The sequence below is a fragment of the Antedon bifida genome, chromosome 2 (genome assembly GCF_963402885.1).
Source record: "Antedon bifida chromosome 2, ecAntBifi1.1, whole genome shotgun sequence".
Classification (NCBI taxonomy): Eukaryota; Metazoa; Echinodermata; class Crinoidea; order Comatulida; family Antedonidae; genus Antedon; species Antedon bifida.
In genome coordinates, this window is record NC_136227.1 from 10,485,561 (window position 1) to 10,506,192 (window position 20,632).

A 20,632-nucleotide genomic window follows, 5' to 3' on the forward strand; every position below is an offset into this window, starting at 1 on the left:
TTGCCTAATATAAAAATTACACCTGAGAAAATTTTTTACTCTAAATGGTTAATTGAATATCATGTGCCATTCACTATTAGTTCTACTGCATGGTAAACATTCTATTTAATGGTTCTATTACTGGTCTTAACATGGCTCAGCTCCATTAAATAGAATAGTTAATTTTCTCAAGGAAAAAATAATCTCCCCAATTAATCATAAACATTTATTATTTTGTTTATTATTGTCCTAGTACTATTGCAACATCATCAAAGCTTAGATGCCACTAGCGGCACAAAATACAAGAATCAATCTCTCTCTCTTGCATAGTGCTTACATCCTTGTGTTACTTCCTAGTGGCAACCAAGCTTAAAATTGTTATAACTACATTTCTCATTACGTACCTTGAGTGCAATATTCTCATTATCACATCCTACTCTTGGCCTTTCTTTTGGACTTAGATGAGGGTGGCTAACACCAGCCTCTGTATATGCTTGTTTTGTTAGTTCGACATAATGTTTAGGCCCTGTGATAGAATTAGTAAAGATATACTGTACTGGTTCTACATAAATTTATTATTTCTATCAATGGTCAACAATACAAAACAAAATGGTACTATATATAATTAAACAATGCAACAATACCATTAATAGAGGAACTTGCAAGAAGAAATTTCTTGTCAAGCAAGACCCAGTCATCAACAATACTGGACACCCCTGAGCTGGGCAATTATGTAGTCAAACCCACAAGACAAGATGCACAGATCCTAACTTGGAAAATGTATTTGGAGACTTTCCAAAGCATGGAATATACTGATGATGTGCATTTTTGACAACGTATCACCAATGCTTTAGTTATTAAAAAGAAACTAGTAGTAGAGTCTAGAGTCTACTATATTGCTAGCATATCCAAAACAGTCGAGTAAAATTGTCAGTTTAGCTGGAATCTCTTGCAATTTTTGGGGTACTTGGGAGATGCACGATAGGATGTCAATAAGAGAAGATGCGTGCACCACAATTGCTCTCACATTAAATTTCCTCTATAATATTTTAAACAATTATTCTAGACCTTATTAGTTGTTAAGATGAGTAACTCACCAACTTTCAGATGATTAGCATGGTATAGTTCTGAGTACCAGACCGTTAGCACCGGGTTAAGAGGGTCCGAATCGGCAAGAAAGTGTACACATTCACTGGTTATTAAGGCTTGCATTCCTTCTGTGGCATTATCTCTTAAGGTTTCAAATGCTACATATCTGAAAAAACACATTTTAAAATGGCTCTAAAATCTTACAATGGATTGAAATAAACTTTCTATAAGATTGACATTATCTTTTAAATGTGACACACATGCTAGTGAGGAATGGCAGTACAAAAATTGTTTAAATGTCTGCTACAGTAAAGCTCTACACTACTAAACTATCGAACTTGTGACAAAAACATCATTGTGTCCATATATGGGCACATCAAATTTTGTTGTCACATAAAGTTTGATAGTGTAGACAGAGCTTAAGTTTACTAATAATGTTTTAACAACATTGTGCTGTCGTAGTTATTTTAAAATCCTAAAATCAATTTCACTTCACTTACGTTTCTTTGCTTTCGGATTCACTTATCTTTCTCATATATTCCTGTCCCGTAGAATCATGTGTTGTGTATTGAGGTAAAACGCCAGCCTGATTGACACAGCATCGTATCTTGCGCACTTTTGAAGGCATTTGATTGGTTGCGCTACTTGTGGTGTAGCTTAGGGCTGCTGCAGTACCAGACGCTAGGTCAAACATACCAGCTACAGGCTTAGTGAACGTGCCAACAATGCCTTTGCCAAACCCTGCTAGAAGACCCTGATAAAAAGAATTTATTTTAGAAAAATTAACAATAAACTATATAACAACTATATAAACTATATTTCTTTCATAATGTTATTTAAACAGTTGTTGCAAATCAGATTTCTTCTGATTCATAATGTTTTTTCCCCCTTTAGCGCCTTGAGCACTTTTAGTGGATATGTGCGCTATATAAATTGTTATATTATTATATTATTATGCATTTTATATTACAAAAGAGTTTAGGACTTTGGAACCCTAAGAACTAAGGGGAGTTGACACAGTATATGATGTAAAGGTATATAGCACTGGGCCTGCCTATGCGACCCTCAAAAGAGACATTTAAAAAAAATAAAAATATGTTCGACTGTATAGAAAAAGGTAGCTACAGTATTATATATAATATTGTGTTAAAGTGCTAATTCTATCCTTCAGTTTTAATTTAGAAATCATAATATGTTCCATTCTCTTAATATAAATATGTGTAGTGTATTTTGATATATTAAACAATATATTATTTACACAATTCAAAGGTACACTTACTTCAACGCCATCTTTGCTTGCACCTTGATACGACTGCGTAAAGACGCTGGTTAACCCACCAACAACTCCAAATCCAAGACCTTTGACACCAGCCATAAAATGTCCGACACCAGATTCACCGTGAGATCTGTGGATCTGATGGCGTATGTCCTGATGTTTTCGATCCATAGTGACCAAGCCAATACCTGCTGAAATCGTCCCTGCCATCTGAAATTAATTAAAGTTTAATGGTTTTGAATTTAATGTATTTTTTATTATCGGAACACAACGAAACATTTTTTGCAATGTTTGTTTAGATTTTGGAGAGATGTTTACTATAATTTATGGATGGAAAAAAATCACAATTTTGTAACCATCAGAAGGTTTCGAAACGTCAATCTTTTTTATCATTAAAATAATTTTATTTTAAAGTTATTTTGTTTTTGTATACAAAAAACAGAAATAACTATTAACATTTTAAATATTAAATGGTATGATAATATTTAATTTCAAAATATTTTTGTCTATGTAAAATATAATTATAAATATTTCACATACCTTTGCTGTTGTGTTGGACATGCCATGAGTAACGTTTCTTAACAGTCCAGCTACATTTCCTTCTAACCCTTCCCTTACACCATCACGGAGGTCTTGAAGTAATCCTATAGGATTGCCCAGGAAGTCCACAGCTCCAAGGATCTTTACTGCTTGGCTCTTCAATTCCTGTGAAATAACAATTATTTAAGCCTCCACTACAATATGTTTTTTACAGGATAATTTGCACAAAATTCTCAAATGTGTACAACTGAGTGTGCTGTAATATCACAGTCATAATAGAAAGTAATGCATGGCTCGAGATACAAAATGGCAATAAACCTACAGTATACAATTTTGACATCTGCATTAAAATTGTTACATACTTTGATCTCCTGGGTTTATTATGCATCGTCATACACACATTGTGAAATCTTGGAAAAAGGTATAGTTGGGCGCCATTTTTATTATTATGCATGTACTGTGACTGGTCAGTTAAATACAAGGGCAATTTTGTATAGTAACAACTCGGGACAGTCAGAACAGTCTTCGTCCTTGCTGGAGTGTGTCTTTCATAGAGTCAGATTTTCCACAAAATTGCGTTCACAATATGCAAACCTTGGATTAGTGTGAAAAGGGTATTACCATGATCAATGTACTCACCTCAGTATAGTGTTTAGAAACCGCTTCAAGCAATAACTCTTGGGTCTCAAAGGCATGTACACGTGTGAAGGGGTCAAGGGTCACTGGTGCATCTTGGAACTGTATCAACATGAGCTGCATCCTGGATTTGAGTTGCTTGTATCGTGGAGGCAACTGGACGGATTTCAAAACTGTCAAGCGAAACTCTGCTGTGCTTACTTTGATGGTTTCAAAGAAAAATCGTTTAGCTTGGCTTAATGAAGCATTTGTTCTGAAATGAAGTAAATTGATTAAATTTATGATAAACCAGTGAGGTGCTGTGTCTTTAAGCATGTTGAAATTTGTATTGTAAACTCAATATTATTTCTGAGCAGGGAGTAGCCGGTAGCAGATTACATAGTATATTAATATTCTTAACAAACAGTTGACGTTATTAACATATTGTGTACAGTACATTAAGATGAGGCAAAGGCAAGCTGGAGTTATTTACACTACTAGAGTATTATACCCTAACTGATTAACCAATAAAAAAAGCAACATGTTTAGTGCTTAGTGCAGGGCAATATATATTTTTAAATCTAAACCAAATCTGTAGGGGCTTTAACAGACTGAATCAGGGCTCTTTAAGCTCTGTATCCCTTGGGTTTAGCCAGTGAGCATTCATAGCCGTTACGCCACTGCGTCTTAGGCTCCTTTAGTCCAACTCACTAACCTGAATACATCATAACGGCTTTCATTTGATGTTTCAATGTTGGATTCCTCATCCCCATACTTGAAAAATTCAAACAACTTCAGCAACATTAGCTCCTCTATTTGCAGTATCACATTCTGCATGTTCATCATCAAAGTCTAGAAATAAATACAGTAGACGTAACAAATAGATAATGTTAGTATACAAATAATGAATAATTAAATATTCTCTCCATTCAATGAATACAAAACATTCATTATTTTTTTTATAACACACCTAAAATATTAACTTTCATTCAATTTGTCCAACTTAAATCATTGATATACTGTAGGCTAGGCCTGGAAGCAGGACTACATGAACTACAGGTTGATTTTTGAACGCGGAGCAGTCATACAACCACACGTGGCAACAATTTCTCAAAGTGTTTAAAAAAAGCTGAACATGCATTAGAACCATTAATTATCATCGTTAGATATCACTTTTCAGTTAGGTAGAACTAATACTGAATGGCAAGAATACAATCAGGTGTTTATAATACATTATATATGTGTAGACGTAAACAACAACAAAATGTTCTATGGTGCTCTCTTGTGTGTCTTGAAGCTGATCCGAATATGGGATTGGACCTACAAATATTATGACAAGCTGGTTTTGTCTTAAACCTTTTCACCATTGTTATTTTTTTTTAGTGAAAACAAAGTGAATGAGTGAATATTTCACAGTGGACCCATGTATTAGTATACTGTATTTATAAGTACCTTATAAATATTGATATCATGTCCAGCTGACGGTAACTTGATGATGTGGAAGTCTAGTAATGGAGCTTTATTGTTGTTCTCTTGATTTTTATACAAAACCACTGGTTTCAAGGAATTCATTAATTGGTTATCAACCTAAGTAAAAACAAAAATTGTTTTATTCAAGTGCAAGTTCATACGTGTTAGATAACTAAGTCAAATAAACATTACAAAGCGGTGTTTACTGGTGTCTCCCAGAGCTAAAAGACTAACAACAACTGAAACAGTAAGATTACTTGAAGTTACTTGAATTGCTTAAAAGATTTTTACTGATAGATATTGAATGAAAGCTGGTTCTAAACCAACAATGGTGCTGGTTCTAAACCAATGGTGTCAAAAAACCCTTTGTAGTTGCATGTCTGGGGTTTTTATTATCACTACAATACCTGAATATCATCTATGTTTGCATCAATATATAGGCCAGTCACCGCATCAAGATAATGAACATCAATGTTGTTGAGTGAGCAGTACAATATCTCCTCTGGCAAACTGTTTACAAGTGAAACTCCAATCCCACTCTTCAGCCATAGCGCCACCTACATTAAGAAATGAATTATGCTGAGATAAACTACAAACGCTATATCAATGATGTTGGCTATTACTAGTTTCCATATACAATACCCTAAAAATGATGTTATATGAATATGCTTGTGGGTGGCATGACCTGGTTTATTTAACACTAAAATGACATCATTTGAAGCATGTCAATTTTTACTACAAATGGACTGCCAATTTATGGAGCACTGTCAAATGGCATAATGGGTGCTCTGGGATGGAATCTAGTAACGAAAAATGATGTTAAATGCTCAGTAAACATCTATAGCATATTACATTTCTATTAGTATAGTTATTTAACAACAAAATTTACTTCAAGTTCTTGCATGGAATCAGCATCATCGCTAGGTGTTACAGCAGGGTCTGCTGACTTCTTCTTCTCTTGACCTTTGACCTCTTGACTATTTACTACTTCCCAATCTGATACAAACCCAGATTTGCTCACAACACTTGAAACTTGAAAATGTTTCTGTACAAAAAAATGTTGCTATTATAAATAAATAGTTTAGTATGGTACATATTTTTTTTTTGGTCTGAAGAATTCTTATTGGATCAATGAAGCAGAGAATAGTGACTAATCAGGGTAGCAGTGATTTTTACAGGGGGACAATTGTTCTACAAAAGGGGCAAAAATCTGCATAAGTTACGATCACTTTTCCGCTGCTGGTCTGCATTTTGATATTGCCGGTTTAGGAGGTCGTTTGATCCGTTAAAACCCCAACACCCATTGGCTACGGGGCTTGGAATGACCACTAGGATTGGAGTATTAAAAGTTCCACAGCACTTCCACAAGTATCTTAAAAAATGAATGATTCCTATCCATTGAATTGATAATAATATTGTTAATAGCCAGTTCCGTATCATAAGCAAATTCTCTAATACAGTGTCACATATAGTGTGTACCACATGTGATGGCTAAGCCATAAACCTATAACCTTAAGTTACAGGCGACATATGTGATACATATGTGACAGAGTATACATAATTTGCCTACTGTATGATATTGGACAAATGATGCCATGTGTGAGATGCAATACAGAGAATCGGGTTAATAATACAGTAAAGTACAATGTATACCTGTGGAAAGCTGTCTGTTATCCTTAGCACTTTAGAAGGTCCATCTGATATCACTTTGCAGGTAAGGCTTCCTGAGCCAGGCCGATGTTTCAGACGTTCTACACGCTGCTCTTGTGGTGGTGTTTTATCATTACTAATGGAGCTCATAGGTCCGAGCACAGCTGGAGTCCCTGGAAGTAGAACATATAATCATTGTGAAGTTTAAACATGAATTCGGTTATCCTCAAAAGAGAATGTTTCATAACTTCTCATATGGATGAGCAGATTTTTGCGCAGGGAATGCAAAGGTACGTAAAAGGTAGAATCTATTAGATTTTGGTTAGGATCTGAATCATAATTCTAGATCTGTCTTCACATTTTTCTCCCTGCCGGAGGTTAAAACTCTCTGATTGCTTTTGTTATTTACCTCCACCATGAAGGTGTAGTCGATCACGTGTGTTTGTTTGTTTATTACTTGGCAAAATAAAATTTTGCCAAGTATAGTATTTACTTTGTTTGTATGTTTGTTTGTTAGCATGATAGCGCCTACAGTTTTCAAGTTATCATTCTGAATTTTTTGGTCTAGATAGGTATATACTTTCAGACCATGCCTATTGAAAATCAAGAAAATTGGTTTATTAATAATTTCACAAATGATATTATTTCCAGACCTGCTAGTGTTAAAAGATATGAGACAATATTCAAAAGCAGTCTTAAAGTAACAAGTGTACTGAAATTGCATTTGCCCGAGAACTACTTGTCAAAAAAACTTTATTTTTGTACAAGAGGCAAGAGTTATAAATTGTGATTTGTAATTTTTAAAACATAATTTGATTTAATGTACAGGTTTATTGATACGAGTAGTTTTAAAAAACCTATTTCTCTTCAAATTCACCCGTTTGTTTTTAGTTTTGCTGTTCTATTGTTATTCAAAATAAACTATTGTTAGTTGATAATTAGTTTTGTTAGTACCAGCATGTCCTTCCTTATTCATTCTGTACATAGGTATACTTACAGAACATGCCTATTGATTTTCAGGAAAATTGATATTGGTCATGTCACAAAAGCTTATCTTCCGTATGATATATTAAATAGCACGCATTCTGTCTTCTTTTAACATGGACATGTTCTTTGATATGAATAAAATATTAGTCGACTGGTCGAGCGGTTAAGCTTACTCTATGGGTTAAGGCAGGGGCTCCACAAAAGGCACAGCTTCAAGACACTCCTCGACTTCTGGTCAATCTTGATTTTAGAAAGGTCATTGTTGCAATGACAGAGTTTGTTTGTATTGAAAATTATTTAAACAAATTATAAACCACAGCAGGATTTGAACCATGTAAAGCTAATACCTAAAGCAACAAAATGTATCATTTAACATACTCCCTCAGTGGATATATTGCCAAGTACTTCACTCAGTTTCTGAGTGCTTTCATTTGTTTGTTTGTTAGCAGGATTACTCAAAAAGTAATTACAAGATCTTTACCAAAATAAAAATACAGATAGATATACGGTCAAGGACCACTCCATTAAAAATCATCAAATAATAATAAAAATAATTTTATATCATCATCAAACTACTAACCATAATATAAATAATAAATATGATGGTATGATGTACAGTATTTGCCTAGCCTCATCTGGTAAATTAAAATATATTTATGAGATAGTGACATATAGCACAGTTGGCTACAGTGGTGGTAGTCAACTGTGTTTTATGCTGAACCGTGAAATACTATAAGTTTCCTTTGGTGTAGTTCAAATCCCATCAACATTTTCCGTGTGTAAACAGTAGTAGTCTTTTGGAGGAGGTTAAGTTGTTGTGTGGAACATGGCTCATGTGCATGTTAAAGAACTATCAGTATACTCTTTGAAAAGGGTAAGCGATCGCCTCTCAGTGTACTGACAAATTTACCACCAAGGACCACACCACAAAATAAAATAGGGGAATGAGACAGACAATCTGCGACAATTTTTATCTCCTCAGTATGGTGAAAATTACAACATAATAAGGGGATATACAGGAAATAGTTAGATCCAGGGATCTAGGGATACAAATTGGCACATTATCAAAATGACTGACTTTATTATGATGATGTCATCAAAATCATTGAATATGCAATAGGTTTGGACAATCAAGTCTCAAACTGACTTTCATGATGATGATGTCATCAAAATCATTGAATATGCAATAGGTAGGTGGATCAAGTTTCAAAATGAGTTTGATGATGGCAGTATAAAAATAAGTCTTTGATCACTTTCTTTAACGTGGGAGCTCTTACAAGTGTGTTTATATTTTGTGTCGATTTTCTTGTTTAACAATCAAAAATGTCGGTACACGAGCGCCGTGTTTTGTCAATACAAATTCATGTTGTGTCTGGATATATTGGAAACAAGGCAGCTGTGTTTCCAATGCAGGTTAGATATTGTGCATTTTATTTAGCGAAAAAAAAGGGAGGGAGAGGAGGGTAATAATGTTCCAGCTAGGTACAAATTTACAGTAGTAGATGGGTCACTCTCTTCTCCTGAGGAAAAGATCTTTACACTTTAATTTAATTTATTAAGTTTTTATCAGAGATATTTTTGTCCAGTGTTTAGACAGCACATTGAACAAACCAAAAACAAACTTTTGTTCATGTATGTTTTGATATTAAAGTTTATATTCTATTAAAAAATATGATCAATTTATGATATATCTATGGGCAGTTTAGAATTTCTTATTTGCCCATCAAATTTATATACAGTATATATGTATGTAAATTTATATATCTACTGTATATGTAAATGTAAATGGAGGAATAACCTGCGACTTCCAGCCTACTGGGCTGAATTGTGAACAGATGTGGACTACACATACAAAACTTCTTCTCCATTCGTGTCGAGTGCTGCCACCATATGGCGCCTGTTCGTCTGTCCTCAACGGCAGGGGATGAATGGAACAGTACACTGGGGTAATTTCCTACTCTTCCAAAAGATGTACTGGGTTCTTTAAAGTGCACACGAGCTAGATGTGTACACTGGACCTCCGGTTTTAAGTCCTTATCCGAAAAGACTTGTTCTACCACCAAAACAATGGTCGAGGAGTGCCTTGAACCTGTGCCGATTGTATAGCTATGGTTTGCGCCACTCGACTCGATAATTTAGAGTCAAAAGTGTTTGTCATAATATAAGAAACAATTTTGGTTCTTGTACTTTCATAATGTCTTTATTTAAACACTGTACAATTACTATATTCAATGTTTGTGATGAATAAGTATTCGTACTTCATAATTGGCAAGATCAATATGAAAAACATGAATGACCAAATATAACATTACTATAAACTATTAAATATTATTAGGCGGTGTGGACTATGAATATAAATGTTTACTATATTGTAACATTAATCTATTAAATATTATTTGCAAGCTGTGGATACCATATTGTAGTTTACTATTACCAGCTGATAAAAAGCACATATTTATATGACAATGGAAGAGGAAAATCACACGCATGTTCAATTGCTTGATAAATTACAATGTCTTGAATCAATTGAACTTTGATATTAATCCTAGCATCCTTGTCAATGCCTCGTCGATCAAACCAGAAACCAAGAAAATAAAATGAAAAAGGGTCAAGGAATCTATATGCCTCTTTAAACAAAACTACATTTTTGTAATAAAATCACAGTATCTCCAACAAATTATACTTGAACAATAAAAAAAGACCATGGAGCACCAAGTTATCAATCATAATATAATATGTAAATAAAGTTATAATAAATGTTCTAGCCTTCCAAAACATAAATATATGGCACCAACAAACATTTTGTTGGTTTCAAAATACAGTATATTGAAAGCATCGTTAAAAGAAAAGATTTTAGTTATATTACAAGAAAAAGTTTGAAAAAAAAGTGCAGATCTAATGTATTGCAGTTGTCATATTTTGGATGGTGCCCCAATACTGTACTGACTAAATGAGAAAGAAACCAGATTTTTGAACATCTAGGTGTTGTTGCATACATTTAAATTCATTTTTTCAGGTACTTGGATATGAAGTAGATATTATCAATGCAATGCAGCAATGCACAAACATAGCGTATAAGGTTTGGAACGATGGTCAGATCTTAAATGGTAATGATCTCAAACGTCTTTATGATTGTATCAAGGAAAATGACATAAATATTTATTCTCATATTTTAACTGGTAAGTACTGTATGCACTGAACTGCACTAGTTATTGAGTGGTGATTTAATTTTAGATTCAATCTTATTTATAATTTGTTTTTCAATCTAACTTGTTTATTAAAATGCTTTTATTATTACTTATTACTTAGAAAATAGAAATAGAATTTTGCTAAGTATAGCACTTGCTTTGTATGTTTGTTTGCATGATGAACATTCAAGAAAATTTAAGTTAATAATTTCACAAATAAAACATTTTTTTTTCTTTTAACATGCCACTCTGTTGCCAAGTACTTCACTCAGTTTCTGAGTGCTTTCATTTTTGTTGTTTATGCACCCCTGCGTCCTAGTGGGACTAGTTGGGGCTGATGATTAAATCATCCTCTTTCTATAGAGTATATGTATTGTTGATTTAGGAAATTTCACATAGTGAGTGGGTTAATATCAAGATAACAATTCTTTTTTTGTATTAGTATGTTTTGCTTTGTCAATGATATACCGAATATTAATTAACTAAAAATGAGAAAGATGAGGAAATCTATGAGAATAAGAAAAAGCCACTCCAACCGAGACTATATTATTATTAGGTATACAAATGAAATTATGTGTAAATAGAAAATGAATATAGAAAATTCAGAATTTAGACTGGGTGTACCGCTGTATTAAATATACACCTCATGAAATTGCATTTGTGCTGTAAGTCTCAGTAGCCTACTGATACTTTGTTTAGAAGGTTAAAAATAGCACTCCACCAGCCATGAATTACTTTGCAATCCAAAAGAATCTGTAACAAGTATATTACATTATTCACAGGTGGTGTAGGCTCACCATCTTTTCTTCGTGAGATTGTACAGGTGGTAAAAGATGCAAAACAGGCCAACCCAAATGTGATATATCTGTGTGATCCAGTCATGGGCGATAACGGCTGCTTCTATGTCCCAGAAGAACTGATGCCAATTTATCGTGATGAACTGTTACCACTGGCAGACATAATTACACCAAATCAGTTTGAGGCTGAGTAAGTCAAAGTTAAAAGCTGACTTTATGGTACAATTTTACATTGGAAAGCCCATGAACAGATACAGGGGGCGCACTCTCTCCTAAAATGAAATTATTGGTATATATTTCTAACATACTAAGTTAGCGCTCCTCTGTTAAAAAATCCTGGATCTGTTCAGAATGATAAAAGCACACATTTCGAACTATGGACAACAATCATGGAAGAACTACCATATTGACAAAGGTTTTATTAGCTCCTACTTATGGTGACCAGGAAAATAAAGATTGTAACTACTCAATTACGATATTGATTACGGTACTTAAAATCTTTCATATGTGATCGTGCATGTATGAATAGGCAGATTCAGCTGGTCCCGACCCTCAATTTTGAAAATTACAATGCCAACGGGTAGGACATAAGTTAAGCAGCTAACAATGTTTAGGCACTGGGCGCTCGTCCCTATTTCATAATTCCTGTATGTCACAGAATAGGATAGTTCAAAACAGTTATCTTTCACATGTTTGGTTGATTTTAGGCTTTTAAGTGGGATGAAAATAACCAATGAAGAAGAAGCATTAAAAGCTACTCAGTTTCTACATGACAAAGGAGTAAAGACAGTTATACTTAGTAGCTATGAAACAGGCAATGAAAAGACACTAACATTGATTGGAACACAGATCAAAGGTAATAACCATTGCATGATGATTCAAATTCTCTGTACCTCCAAATTCGGGCATAAATTATCCAGTATCAAAGGCAATTCTGTAGTGTTGCATATATGAACCACATGTGGTGCCTGTATTACTGTATGTTAAGGATAGGCCTATGGCATACGATACATATTACAATATTTGCATGCAACAAATTACAGTTGCCTACAGTTCAACAAATTATACATACAGTAGCAGAAATCACTTGTTGGTAAATTTCAGAGTTTTAAGTGGGCAAATTATGAGGATAACGTGAGAAGTATATTATAAACATTTGGTTCATTTGAGGAGTGTCCACCACAAAAGGAAATCCATTGAGATTGTGACGGAGTGAGGGGTCAGAGATTTGCTCTAAATGTTATAGCTCAATGTCTTTACCCAAGAACCAATGAAAAAAATGTCTTTATGATACCCAAGGAGATATAGACATCTACTTTATAGCTTCTCCAAGAACCAATGAAAAACATGTTTAACTGTGCTTTTGCCTATAGATGGAAAGAAGACTGGTTTTAAAATTGAGTATCCCAAGGTAAAGATGTCATTTAAAGGAACTGGTGATGTCTTCTCTGCTCTTCTACTTGTATGGAGTCATAGATATCCAGACAACCTTCAGGTTGGTTTAATATTACTGGTTATTGCTTTAATTCATTTGGTTACATTATAACATGAGAACAGTATATCCCTTGCCATTTGTTTTTTTTAAAATTTTGCATCACATGAAGTAAAAGTAAAATATAATGGTTCCATTAAATGACTGATTGCATGTTCAGTTTGTTGTAAAAATGTTGAAAATGTTGTGCCATGCTGCAGCATTAGTGACGTTCGAAAAAACAACCTGTAGTGTATGTGCGCTGCCTAAAACTGTTCTACTGCGCGGTCAAAATTCTGCACGCTGCCTTTTTTAATGGCCTACTGATTGAGAATGTAGGCAGCAGATTAATAGAATATTTATTATTTAATATTTATTTCAAAAGTTCAAAGAATGAATCATGAAATACACTTTCAGGCCATTAACCAAGGATATGCATTATATAAAATTATAACTCAACAGTTTAATAAATCAAAGTACTGTATAGAGGGCGACACTTGCTCCACAGGATGTATTATGACATTCATCTCAGAGGCATTGATTTAGAAACTCCAATGATTATAATGCTGATATTATATTTTTAGTTCATTATATCCTATTTATTTTCAGTTTGCATGTGAACAGGTATTATCAACGATGCAAGGGATTTTGCAAAGAACTTGCAAGCAGGCAAAATGTAAGTGACATTACAGTATTAAGCTTTATCTACACTATCAAACTAGTTCGAGCAAAAAAATTGTAATGTGCCCAAATATGGTAGTGATATGATCAAATATATATCATCATGTCCATACCTGTATGGGCACATAGCATTTGTCACATAAGTTTCATAGTGTAGACAAGGCTTTAGAAGGTTGTTTAAAAAATAAGTAGCAGACTGGCTTTAACTTTCTCATACCAGAAAACCAAAAGATATTCTAAAATAAAGGAATAGGCACAGATTTTCATGAATTTCATAATTGGACAATGTGAGCCATCTTGATAATGATGAATAAAACTAAGAATGCGTTTACAATACTAGATAATATAATAACAAATGCAATGGTTTTATTTTACAGTGTCACCCACACCTACTGGATCTGAACTTCGAATTATCAATAGCAAAGTTGATATTGAAAACCCACCGGAGTCGGTAAACATTAAAGGTGTTGTGCTATCCTTTTGAAAAGAATTGTTTTTCTATATAACCATGTTTCTGTAATGTAAGAATATTATTTTGCACCCGATTCTCTATGTACTGAATCTCAACATACGGCATTATATCAAGTATTATAAATAATGTCACATATACCTAATTTATCACAGGTGTGCCTGTATTATGGTCATAGGCTTATGGCCTATTATACAGGTGTCACATATGATACATGGGCTTGCAGAATCAGTTGGCCTCGGTCCCGGGTATGTAGAGCAACTTGAAATTGAAATGGTCAGTCCCGATGGACAACCAAATTAAATCCAATGAAAGAGTACAACAATGTTTTGCATCAGTTTTAGACACCAAGATATTGAGAGGGCAACCAAATCTGAGACACTGGCTGCCCCTCAGGGTAACAACAAAACCTTGTGAGGCCTGGAAATGTGAAACACAATTTGCCAATAATTAACCAATTAACTGACTTGAAAATATTTTGCTTATCATATTCTAAGACACTTTTTTCATTTGATTTAATAAATATTTATGGTGATTGGAATTGGTAGTGGATTTTCTTCTTACAGTTTGATTTTAATTTTGTTTGTATAAATATAAATAAAATTATCATATTTAATCAAACCTTCCCACACCTGATGGCAGGGAAGGGGGGGGGGGGGAGGGGGTGTCACTGCAAATCTAGCCACAAAATCAGTAAGGTTTTTAAAGATTCTGCTTGGTTCTGGCAGTGGAACAAGTTTTCTTGGATAATGACTTAAAACTGGAGGTCCAGTGTATCTGGCTTGTGTGTAGAGTAGGGGTCACCCTACTGTACTGGTCATTGGAGACAGATGAATGGGAATATAAATGGTTACTAAAAATCCAAACCAAACAAATAGTTTAATCTAAATTATGAGTTAAACATTTAATGGCCAGGCATGTCAATAAATTCATCTAATAGAGGCCTACATTTAACATGTCAATAGTGGCATAATGCTAGCTTGGTTGTTTATATATTTATTTATTTATTTATTACCATCTTTACTGAGGGTAGCCTATCCAGTTCCAAATAGAACTGATCATTTAGGGCCCTCAATGAAACATACATACAGTACAACACATAAAATATTAAATATTCAAATGACATAATATAGGCCTATAAATTTACAATGATTATATAAAATTCATATAGAAGTTAAAATCGATGACAGAAAATATATATACATAGTACGAACAATATTAACTGGAAATAAATTCTTTAAGTTCACGTTTAAAGGAAAGGTTGTTATCATGCTTGCCTTCCATTTCGAAGGTCCTCAGTATAAATCCTAGCACTGTCAGGTGTAGGAGCATTTTTCTTATACCCAAAACAGTGCCAATACTATGCCTCATAAGAGACTTCACCTTTAAAAAATCATTGGTTGATATCCTATTCAGTAATTGCTGAGTCATGTGCTTGTTTACCAAATAAATAATAATATATAAGGAAGTTGTTTGAAAATGAATACAAAACATGGGTTAACAATATAACACAGCAATAGCAGACAATGTCCAGGAAGTCTACAAGTTCAGCACACTTGTTGATACACCTGAACGGTTTCGTACAATCTGTGTACAGGCTGTTAATTGTGGCTAATAAACTGTGATAAAAGCAAGTGGTTTAGTACTGTACAAATACAATACAAATTTGACAAGTTTTTATTTATAATCAAAGAAACACAACGTGTACATGGTTGGAAAATATCATAAACTAAATCAGTATTATAAATAGCCATAGTCATCTGGACACAAAACATTACAGCACTGACATCTGAAGAGAAGGTAAGATAAACATTTCGGATCCAACATTTCTATATTTTCATACTTCCTTTTATGATTGTGTGTATACAACTCAATACTGATTTGATTTCTGATAAGCTGGTACTTACAGGGGATTTGTTTCCAAATACTGCAGTACCTTGCTGGTTTATGGATGACTGGGCATTACATTGTTTTTATTGTTTTCTTACAAGATAGAAACTGGTGTTTACAGGAATTTGTGTTTCCTAAATACTGATATATTAATTACAAAACCTAGCTGGTTTACTGGACGACTGGGCATTTATTGTTTTCCTAATAACATAAAAGAAACTGGTATTTACAGGAATTCTTGTTTCCTAAATACTGATAAACTACTGTTTCTATAATTTGACAATATGATTTATATACTACACAGTATACAGATGGTTTACTGGCAAACTGGGCATTACATTGTGTTCCTAATAATGTAGCTAATTAAAGCATCAAAAACTTTAAAACCACAATTTCTTTGAATTGGTGTTTTATGTATATTGTTTTTCAATTAACATGTTAATACCAATGCTGATATTAATAGTTGTCTGGTATTAATATTAAGTAATATTGGAAATTACATTGTACAGTAGCCTATTTGAATTTCCAAAAGTCAAAACTGAATGAAAATTCAAATTTTCCCCTGACAGCCAAGATAAAAGCAGTGATATAACCTATGAGGATCCAGTACAGAGGACAGTCAATGACCTGTATGTCCAGCAGCATTCCCTAAATGAAAGACATGTCAACCAAAAAGACTAATATATCTCTAAACAAACAATTATTTTCACCACTTGGTGTTGAACATATAGCTGCCAATATGTTGCATGCATCATCAAAATACTAATACTTATGTTTACAGGCAGTTATGTCAACAATTTGAAATTTACCAAATCACAAAAAAGGGGAATTCTCTGCCTGCTATCAGTCACATGAGTTAGGAATTATGTGTTTCGTCAACCATAAACAACTCAAATGCATTTTTCAGGACCAAAGTCCATTTTTTTGGAATAATTTTTATTTTGAAGTTAATTATTTAAATTTATTCTCTTTTCAATAGGACATGTTTCAAGATTGCTTTAAGCATTGTTGCATTGTTTTTGCTGTCATAACTGCTTTCATCTCGGTTGTCTTTACATCACTTATTTGTTTATGCATATTCCGTGCTAAGCGGCACAGTCGGGAAGGTGAACAATCCCAAGGAAACAATTTTATACCTGATGAGCAGGAAGATAACCAGTCAGAGCAAAGACCAGAGATAAATCATACAGTTGAAGAAGATAACATTCCGGAATTTAGATCACATATATTTACTGAAGAACCTTTATTTGTGAATTTGAAGAATGTAGCGGATTTAAATTCACAAGAAGATGAAGATAATAACGGCATGTATAATAATGGAAATATGTGTTTTAGCCACTTAGAGAACTCTTCAAGGGAGGAGGCGGAGAACTCGGGAAATGCTCACAGGTTACGCAAAGCTAAAAATAGATGCACAAAAAGAGATAAGACTTTTAAAAAATTAGCAGCGGAAATAATATTACAGAAGCATTCAATTTGTAGAGAATCATTGCCATTTAGTAAATTAAAACAATTGGACACTCAAATTCATATTCACAGGAAAAGTTTGTTTGGTACTTATCACAACAAAAATCACAACAAAATTACACATAGAAATCTTATGCAGAAAGCAGAAACAGTATAGCGGGAAACTTTATGAAAGTATATGGTCAAACAATATAAGGAGTTTTTAAATGTGGTGAGCAATTCAGCTGTTTTGATAAGTGTTTGGAAGGGAGTTGGCAAAACCTTTTTTCGTTTTTTGTTAAGAGGTCTGACTTTACCTTTCTGAAAATACTTATCTGATGTTTATGTACAGGTGCGTCCCATGTTCATTCTGAACATAGGGGAATGAGCTGTTAGGAGCTCATTGTTACCAAGCCTCAGAATTTTGTGGTAGAGTGGCCAGTTCATTTCAGTCGTCTTATCCCCCTAGTATATTCAACCAGGAAACCAGAAACCAAACTCAATTTGGCTTTATTATTAAATGCATTTTCTTTTATATTGCCAACATTGTTATTACTTTTCCTAGAAATTTTGAATCTTGGTACTTGGTACAGTGAATCCCCTAATACAAGTCAAACAAAGCTATATTGAAATTGAGTTCAGGTGAAGCATCAGAGTCAAAATTTACATAAACATTTTTGTTTTTAATTAATTACATAAATTAGCGACTCTTGACTATTTTAATGTATAAAGATTTTAGATCTATATGTTTTCTATCAATTATATGTTTCTGACACCATATTTGCTATTTCATTACTAAAGTTTTATTTAGCATTTTAAACATGGTATTAGCTACAAAAATATAGCGGATGTGTGTCAAAAGAAGTCGGTGGAAAAAAGGGTATTGTCTAGAAAAGTTTAGGAAAAAGTGTGGGTGGAAAAGGGGTAATATCTAGAAAAGTTTAATGAACTCAACAAGAGTGGGTGGAAAAATAAAACAGTATTTTCAGTCCAGGATTCTTGAATCGGTGCTGTGTTGAAGTTAAGCTGGGTAGATTTGATATAGATTTTGCAGTACACCACATATTTTGCGGTACACCACGTATATGGTAACATACATGGTGTACCGCAAAATTTATATCAATATTTGATTTCCCCATGCAAACCTTCAAACAAGATAAAGCATTTGTTATAATAATATTAAAAAGGATATGGTAGAATAATTTAAAGATGGGTGTCACTGCCTACCTCCAACCAGCACAATTACTCTATACAAACAGCAAAACAGAAAACTACAAAGCATTTGTTATGATATTGAAAGGATATAAATGTATAATAGATGTATAATGTCATGTGAGAGTACTTTAACAAAAAGTATTTTAATACTTAATGTATACTCTGAACAAGGATTTCTACGAAGCTATATTCTAAAGCAAAATGGCTATTATTTAAAAACTTCAGGGAAATTTATTTTGAAGTGAAGTGAAGTGTATATTGGATTTGTAAGTTTTAAAATCATGAAACCACTATTTTAATTATGTTAGTTTATGTTACTTATTCAAATATTATAAATTAAAAGGCAAATTACTGCAAATATGACATTGCTGTGGGTATCAGTGGCTGGATCTCAATGGAGGTGCAAATAAACACTGAAAAAATGATGTACAGTATATGGAGATACAGATAAAATAAGCAAAAACCTAAATAAAAATGATAAAGTAAAAAAGTCAGAAAGAAATTGCAGAGCTTTCGGGCAACACAAACCCTTTCTCAGTGCATATTCATATATTATATAATATATATACTGTATATAAGTATGGGTATATGGTTATTTAGGCAACATTCTATTCATTAATATAGCCTACAGTATACTGTATCAATAATACTACATACTAAATATATAAACTTATATTTTATGGTCATTTGGAAGTTAATAAATAAATACAGCCTAGAAAACCAGCCATGCTCTATTTTAAATTTGTTTTTATGGTGTTCATCATAATCAAGCAGACGCATCGGCAATGGAGTTCATGACGAACTGCACTAAAATGATTGAGGTTATGTTCAGTGGATTGTAATTGCTGTATTTCCTTTTGTATTATGGGACATTTTCAACATCATACATTTACCACTTGCAGATTTGATATGTACAGCAAATAAGATTACAAGTTTCCACCAATACCTAAATACTATACTATGTCTACTCATAATTTACAAAATGGACAACAGGAATTTGCGTGAAGTAAATAAATCGAAAAGCGATGGGGATTAAATAATAATGATGTGTCATTCTTATATAGCACTTAATGCTGAAAACCTCTAAGTGCTTCACATTATTACACCAGTCATTGGATCAAACACTTATGGAAATGTACTCCCATAATGTTGCAGTAACACAGTCTTGACCCTACACCTGGGTGGAGAGTGGATTTCCAATGAGAAGCCCAAAACCTACACTATCAAACTTTATGTGAAAAAAAATGTGGACATGATACACTAACATATTTGGACATATCACCAGCATATTTGGGAACATATCAGACATATTTTGTCAAACTAATAATAGACAGAGCTTAACACACGCCCTAAATGCAATTCTGTATTTCACAGACCTCTGTCTAGCTGCTCTGCTTTTCGCTTTCTGCACCAGGTCCAGTAGTAATGGTTCTACTTTACAATTTTAATCATTCAGAAAAAAAAAATCTTACCTTGTTCTAATCCCATAATACCATGGCTTGATTGAACTGTCAGTCCACCAAGACTACATTGCAAGCGACCGTCCTGAAATATTCAAAATATATACAAATTTAACTGTCTCTAAATTAATGACCATACTTATATACATTTCTTTATTTGTCCAAAAATTAATTCTGCTAAAAAACTGAAAAAAAGGAAACCCTCATGGAACCTAAAACAGCTTGTTAAATAATAATAACAATAAAAACAGCTTTTGTTGTTGGTATTTCCCTTTGCAAATTAGAAACAAAAAACTGGTTTTGAATTGAATAATTCAACAGTACATGTACATGTAGGCAAGGTAAGAGAACTGTAAAAAGTTTGGTGGAATAGTTGAAATTTATATATAAACCCAGGCTGCAATACAGA

General features: G+C 33.4%; 2 protein-coding genes and 1 long non-coding RNA gene across 4 annotated transcripts in view; 2 read left to right on the top strand and 1 right to left on the bottom strand.

The window, feature by feature from the left end:
- Nucleotides 1-20,632, bottom strand: part of LOC144835054 (intermembrane lipid transfer protein VPS13D-like) — a 95,073-nt gene that overhangs the window by 1,990 nt on the left and 72,451 nt on the right. The window contains exons 59-70 of the mRNA XM_078690070.1: nucleotides 20,236-20,308; nucleotides 6,623-6,792; nucleotides 5,859-6,014; nucleotides 5,377-5,526; nucleotides 4,952-5,086; nucleotides 4,215-4,351; nucleotides 3,524-3,773; nucleotides 2,885-3,049; nucleotides 2,348-2,554; nucleotides 1,569-1,822; nucleotides 1,077-1,234; nucleotides 384-505 (exon numbers count right to left, since the gene is read on the bottom strand). Coding sequence (XP_078546196.1) covers nucleotides 384-505; nucleotides 1,077-1,234; nucleotides 1,569-1,822; nucleotides 2,348-2,554; nucleotides 2,885-3,049; nucleotides 3,524-3,773; nucleotides 4,215-4,351; nucleotides 4,952-5,086; nucleotides 5,377-5,526; nucleotides 5,859-6,014; nucleotides 6,623-6,792; nucleotides 20,236-20,308 — 1,977 coding nt within the window. The remainder of the gene's footprint in view (nucleotides 1-383; nucleotides 506-1,076; nucleotides 1,235-1,568; nucleotides 1,823-2,347; nucleotides 2,555-2,884; nucleotides 3,050-3,523; nucleotides 3,774-4,214; nucleotides 4,352-4,951; nucleotides 5,087-5,376; nucleotides 5,527-5,858; nucleotides 6,015-6,622; nucleotides 6,793-20,235; nucleotides 20,309-20,632) is intronic.
- On the top strand, nucleotides 8,898-14,712 carry LOC144835158 (pyridoxal kinase-like). Of its 2 annotated transcripts, XM_078690217.1 has the most exons (7): nucleotides 8,898-9,019; nucleotides 10,623-10,785; nucleotides 11,577-11,781; nucleotides 12,299-12,447; nucleotides 12,965-13,086; nucleotides 13,672-13,738; nucleotides 14,121-14,712. In XM_078690217.1, the coding sequence occupies exons 1-7, from the start codon at nucleotides 8,930-8,932 to the stop codon at nucleotides 14,225-14,227; spliced, it is 903 nt and encodes a 300-aa protein (XP_078546343.1). In that variant the 5' UTR covers nucleotides 8,898-8,929; the 3' UTR covers nucleotides 14,228-14,712. The 2 variants fall into 2 exon arrangements, with proteins under 2 accessions (XP_078546343.1, XP_078546344.1); XM_078690218.1 differs by lacking the exon at nucleotides 13,672-13,738.
- LOC144835200 (uncharacterized) lies at nucleotides 15,715-18,351 on the top strand. Its single transcript, XR_013611065.1, has 2 exons — nucleotides 15,715-16,012; nucleotides 17,082-18,351. It is a non-coding gene; the product is annotated as an uncharacterized LOC144835200 (long non-coding RNA).